This window comes from Apaloderma vittatum, unplaced genomic scaffold, assembly GCF_000703405.1.
Source record: "Apaloderma vittatum isolate BGI_N311 unplaced genomic scaffold, ASM70340v1 scaffold15981, whole genome shotgun sequence".
Lineage (NCBI taxonomy): Eukaryota > Metazoa > Chordata > Aves > Trogoniformes > Trogonidae > Apaloderma > Apaloderma vittatum.
This window is the reverse complement of record NW_009699751.1, coordinates 35030-44205: the sequence shown is the minus strand read 5'-3', so window position 1 is coordinate 44205 and position 9176 is coordinate 35030. Positions and strand designations below refer to the sequence as shown.

Here is a 9176-nt window from a genome sequence, read left to right as displayed (position 1 = left end):
TGACAGCAGTGCTTCTGTTGGGATAAAATGCCTGTTTTCAGCGCGCTGGAGACTGCGGGGTGCGCCGTAACGCTGTGTAGTTTTAAGTAAAGCACACCTTAGACAGTTGTTCACAAAATGATTTTTTTTTTTCCCATCTTCTCCAGTGACAACTCGCAGGTTTTTCAGCCTTATGTGTTGCGAACTCGCAGGAACAGTACAACAGTTATGAGCCGTCACAGCATGGTAAGGAATCCTAAGTATGTTTTGTGTACACCTAACAAGAAATAATTGGGCTGGAGAAATGAAGTTAGACTTGATTTGTATTTGCACTAAGCACCCTAGCAAGCTTCCAGGCTGCCGAATGTGCGTTTTTCCACCTGCAACTGCAACCTACCATGAACTTGTTTGTAAAAGTAGGTGAAGCTATGTGTGATTCCCAGCATGAAGTACAGTCTCGAAGTTACTTTGGACCTGACCATGGGCTGGAAAGAAAGCTGCTGTCACAGTTAAAATTCGTGAAAAGTTGTCTTAATTTGCTGTAAAAATGGGAGTCACAAGTCTTCACTGACCTGTTTATGTGACAAGGGCCCTCTGTTTTTTGTAAATGCTGAACACCAGACACCAGAAAAAATGTTTAAAGTGTAATTTATTTGCTGGGTGATAATTCTGTCCTCTGGTATATATCTACTAGTCTACAGTACTGGAGTTGTTTTAGCTTTTGAGAGATGTAACATTTCTCTTTTTCCCACCCTTTCTTTGTCAACATGGGGACCTACATGCACTTTTTCACTGAAATTTTTCTTTTTTATCTGAGGGTAGTGAAGATTAAATATTGCTTTTCTCAAAACTTGTAGAATTTAAAGCCCTGAATTAGGTTTCTTATTATATTTTCTGTTCTGTTCAGAAAGAGCAAAATGGAGTTTTAGTTCAAAATTTCATGTTAGGAAGTTTCTTAAAAACTAGAATCCAAAATTTTGGAAGTCTGATCAGTAGATGTTACAGTAGACACATAGGCATCCTGTGTGGGAACCGTTGGCCCATTTTTATGCGATGGTAGCCCAAGTTCCAGGGGAATTAGGTGCATGAAATTATATGCAATTGAAAAATTGCGTAAGTAAATCTTTAAGGAGTGTTGTTCAAGACTGAGCTAAAGCATTGAAATTTGTCCTTTATAATTGCCCACTGGTTGTACAGGAGTTTGTTGTCTTCCTCCAGTCAGTAGGGAATTGTATAATGCTTATTTTCATTTGTAGTATCTCAGTTGTCTAAGTGGCAGGTATAGCTTGTGTGTGTTTGAGATGCGAGCAGTATCTGCGTGCAAGTCAGATCTGTGCCACTTGCTGAGTGATAGAATGGATTTGTAAGTGGTAAAACAAGTCTTTTCTCTTGAAGGTCAGTGTTTTCTTTGTGCAACATTATTTGAGTCATCCATGTGTAGTCGTACAGCTCATTTTTAATTCGTTAAGAATGTAGGTGATGGTGAATAGGATGTACGCAAGCTGATGATGCGATTTAATCGTTGTTGCTGTTGGGTTCTTTTTTCAGTTGTTGTCATCATCTCCTATTCGTATTCCTAGTAGCCGACTTCATCAGATCAGAAGGGTAAGTGTCATTTTTATTCATATATTTAGTAACATAGTACTTGCATAAACAAAAGTTTCTTTCCTATCGAGTTTTTCAAGTACTAGAGGAAACGGAGTCCAAGGAAGACTTAATTTCAGCGAGGAGATGTCCTTGCAAGGCTTATTGTCGTGTTTAAACTACCTTGAGTTTTCGAAGCCTTGTTTCATTCAAGAGAAGTGGTGAGCTGGGCTGGTAGCTGTCTTCTCTTTCTGGAGTGATCTTGCTGTTCATATTTCAATTCTAATGGCAAATTACTGGATCACAAGTACCTGTGATGAATCAAATGTTACGGGTAAACTTAGAGCGTTTATCTCTGGCAGGAGGAAGGAGTGGATTTAATGAACAGAGAAACAGCACATGAAAGGTGAGTGTTATTGGAACAAGATGATATAATAGCCAGAGTTATCCTCTTTGTAGCTACTGATGGGATTTTTTGTATTCTAGGGAAGTGCAAACAGCAATGCAGATAAGCCAGTCATGGGAGGAAAGCTTGAGCCTGGTAATCTCTACAGATGTTTCCTATTTAATTCTACTTTTACACTCAACTGATGAATTTAAAGAAAAGGGAGAAATTAAGTTCTTCTTGAATTATTCTCACACTTAAGTTCATCTGCTTTAGCTATTTTGTGCATTTGGCCCAATAACTTCCCATTAGAAGGTTCTGCCTTGGATTCTAAGGTAATGTCCTGTGCCAATGCTAAGTATGAAACCTTGTGTTTGCAGAGTGACAATGACTTGGACAAGTCTGAGAAGTCTTCCTCCCCAAAGAGAATAGACTTCATTCCGGTTTCTCCTGCACCTTCACCTACAAGAGGAATAGGAAAGGTAGGATAAGTGTAATACCAAACTGAGAGAGCATTTTAGAATTTTAGACCAAAGTGAACTGTGATGATGCGTAATTTCACAATTTCTTTAATAGTTAAAAAGTCCACACAACCAAAGAACAATGAAAAACTCAACACTTTATTGTTTTTTAAGAGTTGGATGCTTACCATCTTAGAGCCTGCACAGTTTAAGCAGTGTGCCAGTTCTGTCACACGAGATATTTCAGTTGCCAGTACTTGTACCATCTTTTGCCAGGTTAGGGTTTTGGTTCTAGGGAAGATTAGAGATGTCACTGGAGTAACCAAAGTTGAACTCAATCTTCAGTTGCCTAAGTCGGGGGATGCTGGGGAAAAAGCACCAGAATTGGAATGTGTCATATGTGTAGAGTAAGAGTTTAGGCAAAGACCAGAAGCTGCAAATCTGTGTGGCGAGGAGGGTGATGACCTGTCCGTCAGTTGTGCAAAGGCAGGCGCAGGCTCCCTGTGAAGAAGGACTCGGCTGTGCCGAGGACTGATGGCAAATGCTAGAGGAAGGGAAAAGGTGAATATTAGATACAGTACTTTTTCCCCATGAGGGTTGGAAAAGTGAAATATAACACTGAGAAACTGGCAACTATATTTAAAGATGGGCTGCTTGACCTGGTTTTCGCCTTCTTTTGTGGTACTGTTTTTGTGCTGCTACTGTTATTGGGTGCCTCCAGCAGTATTAGTGCACGGAGCAGCCGTGTGCTGGTGCTGGAGAAATGTATGTCCAGGATAACGCTGATGTTGGTACCTGTAGAATCACAACTGTAAAGCAGGAGTAGATAAGGTTTTTTTGTGATCGGCTATGGGTATTCATGAGCTAAGCTCAAATTAGAGCTGCAGAAGACGAGATAAATACTATCTTCTACCCTGTGATATTGTGTTAAATTTCCAGGTCAGATGCATTTTGAGTAATTTGAACTTGTTTGTTTAATGAGCCCATTGAAAGAAGTAAATCCTGAGCACTGTACTGCTGCTGTCTTACTTAGAAAACAACGTCTCTTTAATTTCAAATTTCTCATGAGTTTGAATTTTAGGTTAATCTAGGCAGTACTGCATTAAGCCAATATATTTTTGCGAGTTAGATTTTAGTGCTTTAAGGTTGCATTTGATCATCTTTGCCGTATTCTGTTAATAGCCTTTCTTTAACTGGGGATGTTTTGTTTGGAGGGTGGGGTGGAACACTCAAGTATTTAAAAGGAAATTTCAAAGTTTCTTATTAAGTCTTTTTCTGCAGCAATGTTTTTCACCATCATTGCAAATGTTTGTGAGCAGTAATGGGTTACCTCCAAGTCCTATTCCCAGTCCAACAAGGCGATTCTCCAAGTAAGTAACATCTGCAAATAACAGGTATACATGGTCTGAAGTTGCAAGACTAACACAAAGATTAGTTAAAGCTGATGTTAAGACATTAAAGAGACTTTGATTTTGCAGCAGCTGAAGCATTGCCACGTAAAAATGCTCTGGAAGTGCCACTTCTACCAAATGTGCGTGCTCTTAGAGGAGCCCGTGTCAACTTCAAACTAAACTTGGTAACTTCTGGGGAAAATTCCGAGGTACTTCAAATGAACTTTATGAACTTTGTCAGCAAATCAGTGTTATATAAATATTACGCGTGATTTAGAAATGGATTGAAATGAGGACGGGATGCACTAGGGGAAGAAGAAACCCTGGAAAATTTACTGCAACTTCATGTGGCGGATTGTCTGCTCTAATAGGCAGCACTTCTCGGTTATCTGTGTGTTTAGGTTCCCTCAGCGTTCCAGTTATGTGGGAGTAGTTTTAATGAACATTTCGTATGTGATTGCGTTGATTTGATGCTACATATGGTGATGTTCAGGCCTGACTGAGTATGAGTATTCTTTCTCTAGCAGGAGGAGTCAAAGTCCAATCAACTGTATCAGGCCCAGTGTTCTTGGCCCTATTAAAAGAAAAGGTTTGTGTGTTTACATTATCAGATATTTTAATATGGATATAGTTTTGCAACTGGATGCCTTTCTCTCTCCCCTGTGTGTTTTTTCTGTTGTTCTGTAGATATAATGCACTCTTATCCACGGTGCTCTGGGCTTTGCCAGTGTCGTAACCTAAACGTACGATGTAAAGCAGGTAGTCTAAAACATAAGAATAAAGAACTTTAAAAGCAGCTACTGCTTGAAAGAGGCACACACTATTACACACAAACATTATGAACATTTGTAAGCCCTGACATTCCTGTGAGTACCACTGTACAGTGCACACCCTTCAGATCATCTTAGGAATGTTGCTTATCATGCAGTATCTTCTAAACTTAGTACTAACTGTTTGTTTTTACTCTGGAAGTTCAGAAGGTGAGTGTTTAGAGGAATGGAATAGATCAGTGGTTTTTCCTCCTGAAAGAAGAAAACTGCGTTCTTGCCTGGAAATATTCCACGTTAAGGTTATTCAAATTACATCTCAGAACAAGTCACCATAGCAGAACTGTAAGATAGTGATATTTACAAGTATGTGTTTACAACTCTGCGGATCTTTTCAGTGTTTTTTTTAACTTAGGCATTCTTAACTGCACAAAAAGCACATTCTTTTATTTTACAAGATTTATATTTAGCTTTTGAGAAGAGTTACTGTTTATTAGGGTTTTTAGGACTGCTTGTCCGATCAGGTGAAGAATGTTGTTGAAGTTGAATTAACATGGGAGAGAGACAAGTTTTCTCACAGATACCAATTTTGTCTTGGCTGTTGCTTTCTATGGATTTCTATGAAAATTGAACAAAAGTTTTATCCAGCTCAGCCATCAATAGGGAATAGGTATTTGTCCTGCATTGTTTTCCTTAAAACATTTTACACTAGACTTTACACAGATGGTATTGAAAGCAGTGCAGGCAAAGGGCAGGATTTCTTCATCCTGCCCGTGGGCTCTCGTGGAGCATCTTTTACAAAGTGGAGATAGGAGTTTGCCTTTTTTTGCTTGAAATAGCAAGGAATGTTCAAAATGTTACTTAGTTTTAAAACATCTAAACTATTTGGGGGGCTAGACTAGATCATCTTTTGAGGTCCCTTCCAACCCCTAACATTCTGTGATTCTATGATTTAAATGAACCTAATTTTTAAATACATAACACTTATTTTCTGCATTTTTGCTTTGCTCTAGTACTTAACCTCTGTCAGCTTTTCAAAATGACCCCACAATTGCTGTGAAGTGTAGATAAAAAGTCAGAAAAATTATTTCTATTGCATCTGGTTTTGCTGCTAAACTAAAAATTAAAAGATACTGTTGCTGAGAGGATTTTTTTTTTAAGCTTGTTATTGGCAAGTTTGTGATATTTGCAAATGTGTCTATTGTACAGAAGCTATTAACGAGCGTTAGCTCATTCTCAGGGTAGATTATACTAAACAGATTATATGAATTCTCCCCATCATGTTTAATCTTCTAATGTCAGTCAGTGATTATAAGTTCAAAGATAATTCGATCCATAATGAGTAAGTGGAAATGCACCTTACATGCCATATTTCTTCTACTTAGATTTTCTGCAGAAGTCTACATATGCATCAGAATTTGTTGTATGCAGGAGAGTGAAACTGTGAACAAAGCTTGCATTCCTGTTTTCTTAATCACTAAGAATTTTAATCTCTGTATTTTGGCATGTGTCAGTTGCTTCGTCTCTACTGCTTAGTTAATTTTAAGTCACAGTAATCAGTTTGCTTTAGATTATTCTGCCTGGTTGTAGTCCAGGTAGCAAGTGCTTAGTTTTATGTCTTGGAGATTGTTGTGGCACCTCAGATGCTGCTGAAGCATTAGTTGAATTAAGGATGGCCTGCGTGGTTAAACAACAGCTAGCGTCAAATTAATGTTTTACCCAAGTGCTCGGTTGGCTGAATTAGAGGATTGCAAATGTGGCCTTGCTCTATTGTGGGACAAACCTCTCTTTTTACAGCTGACCTTCTGTAGACTCAAGTGAGTTTATTTGTGCTGTTTTCCTTAGGTGAAATGGAAACTGAAAGTCAGCCAAAGAGACTTTTTCAAGGAACGACCAACATGCTTTCTCCAGATGTTACGCATCTGACAGATCTCAGTTCATGGTAAAATATTTCATGTGCCCTGAAATGCCAAAACAGAGACTGTGCATTTATTATTTCTTTTTTCATTTTGCTTGGGTTTTTTCCCATTAAAAAATACTTGGAGTGTAGCTTGCACATGTGTATTGCTGAGAACTATTCCTGTGGTAGTGTGACAGTGTTCTTGCTCCTGTGATCAATTCTTCCTGAGCAGACTCTAGCCTAGATTTTGTCTGTCAAGACTTTTATACTGAAGGTAATTGTTACAAGTCCCGATTGGTTCATCAGCGATGTTGGTTTGTCTTGGAGATGCTTCATAATTTTGATGTGTTGTAGGCAGTGGCCACAGATTATCTGTGGTGCTTACCTGAATACTTAGAAAACGTGTGTGTGAATAGTTGCTGTGGTTATGTAGTTCATGCTAATACGTTAATGATTTTTAGTCGTAAAAAGCCAAGCTCTTTTTTGTGTCAGGAATCAGATACTAAGTATTCTAATGCATCAACTCTATTACTATGATTTCAATTTACCTGCGGACTTGAAACTTCCTGGAAGTACTTTCTCATGTTGCTTCCAGCTAAATTGCAAAAGCATCTGTTTATGTGTCCTCTGGAATCTTGTATCAAGACTTCAAAATCCAAACCCAGGAGTTCCTTACTTAAAAGGAAAAAATAGATTTCAAAAGTCTTACTCTGAGTAGTTATAACATTAAAGAACAAAGTTACTAATTAATGTCATCTTTGCTGCGTTGCTGATTGATTCTTATTCTTTTCCTATAATATTTTAAGTTTTTATTCTCATTAATTGTCACCTCTTTTCTGTGACTGATTAAAATCAGAGCTGTAATTTATTCTGCATGTTAAAAAAAAAATAAATAATTCTGCTCCACATTCCCATGAGGAGCATGAATAAAAATGTAACATGCTACAGAAAACAAGGAGTTTTCAGGGCTGCCAGTCTTGCAGTAAAGACTGAGTGGTAGTATAGGTCTCCTACATGTTCTCTACAAAGGCAAAAGTACGTTACCTTTGTGCACGAGGTCATCGTGCCCGTGTTACTGAATAACCTTTTTTTTCTTTTCCCCCTCCAGCCTGTCTTCGGATCTTCTTGATGGGAGCAGCAGCAGCGTTGGCTCTTCCTCTGATTCACTGACTAAAGGCAGCATAACCACAGAGTCTCCAGTAACGTGCTCAAACTCATGCTCTTCGTTCATTTTGATGGACGATCTCTCACCCAAGTGACTTAAGTTCCGAGTCAGTGTCTTGCTGTGCTGTTCCCTTACTGTACACTTGTACAGAGAAACGGACTCTGATCCTTGAACCGTTAACAACAGGATTATTAAAAGGAAAAATTATTGTAACTGTAATCTCTGGCAACTTTCCAGTGATTTTGATTTATCCATTTAATGGACGTTGTAGACCATATTAGTGTCTGGTTTTGCAAATTTATTTTTTAAACAAGATGTCTGCTCAGATGATACTAACTTTTTGCTTTCAGGAACTTGCATACACTCGATTCCAAGAATAGGTATCTACCTATTTAGTGTTGCAATTTTTAGGAAAAGACTTCTATCGTTATCATGGTCACTATGTCTAGGGAAGTAATTTGGTTCAGAAGGATTTGAAAATAGTATTTTATTCTCTGGCACTTCTACCATTCAGCAAAACTATCTTCCTTGCTTCTAGTCAGCAGCCTCGAATTCTCTTACGGAAGGGAGAAAAAAGTACTTTATAAGTGCTGTCGGTCATTTTTATTACAGAAGACTGCAGTGGGTGTGAAAATCTCACTCTGTTATTAAAAAACCAAACTACAACAAAATAACTTACTGGCACTTTTGCTATCAATGAAGAAATAATACTCTAGGAACGTGATTAAAATAGGTGCATAGTTCTCTCCCCAGATCCTTGTATCCTACAGATCGTATGAAATAAGGTCAACATTCAGCAAAGTTTGGCCAAGGAAAATTAATCCACGCCTCGATCAAAGACATACAGTGCAGATAGAGCGAAGTGATTTAAACTACTGTGTAGGAAAACCACATGTGGCACCATCGATGTCTCCTGTGGCATTGAGGTCATCGGTATTTTTGTGCCTTAGGGGACATTGTTACAGAATTACGGAATGTAAACCAAGAGGGGTAGGTGGGAAAAGTCCTTTGTGTGCAGCTTGTTTAATAGAGCGCTTACCAGAACCTGCCAGCGACGCCGCTTTCCGTGGCGTCCCTTCCCAAGGCACGTGCTCCGTCGTGAGGTGCTGTGGGCAGCCCTAATGCTGCGGTGAGGTGGTGGCCGGAGGAGCGACACCCTCCGCAGCCGCCCTGAACCGCGTTTGTACCTTCCGTGGCCGTGAGCAGGGCGAGCAGCTAAGCAAACGTTCGGTTTTGAAGGGAAGACCTAGAAGTTTGGATTGAACATGAGCTCTGCGAATCGTTTGGCTGAGGAGTTGTATTGGAGCTATGAGTAGTCTTGACGCAGTACCTTGGCCAGTCTGAGGTAAGACAACAGATATTTTACTTTTTAAAGACTTTAACGGGGCAAAATAAATCCGTTTGTAATCTACTGTGTTATGCTATTTATTATTTATAACTATGTACAAAGTCTGTGGTGATGAATTATAGTATTTTTTTATGATTGAATAAGTTTTTTATGTTCAGTAATTGCTGGCTGGTTTGTATTTAATACGCAACGTTGT

General features: G+C 38.9%; 1 protein-coding gene across 4 annotated transcripts; it reads left to right on the top strand.

The window, feature by feature from the left end:
• Window positions 1-150: 150 nt before the first annotated feature.
• FAM122B (family with sequence similarity 122B) lies at window positions 151-7739 on the top strand. 4 transcript variants are annotated; one of them, XM_009878524.1, is made up of 9 exons: window positions 151-225; window positions 1528-1584; window positions 1926-1969; window positions 2050-2104; window positions 2329-2430; window positions 3691-3779; window positions 4325-4389; window positions 6413-6509; window positions 7576-7739. In XM_009878524.1, the coding sequence occupies exons 1-9, from the start codon at window positions 208-210 to the stop codon at window positions 7724-7726; spliced, it is 678 nt and encodes a 225-aa protein (XP_009876826.1). In that variant the 5' UTR covers window positions 151-207; the 3' UTR covers window positions 7727-7739. The 4 variants fall into 4 exon arrangements, with proteins under 4 accessions (XP_009876826.1, XP_009876827.1, XP_009876829.1 ...); XM_009878525.1 differs by having other exon boundaries at window positions 4328-4389; window positions 7576-7726; XM_009878527.1 differs by lacking the exon at window positions 1528-1584 and having other exon boundaries at window positions 4328-4389; window positions 7576-7726.
• The last annotated feature ends 1437 nt before the right edge of the window (window positions 7740-9176 follow it).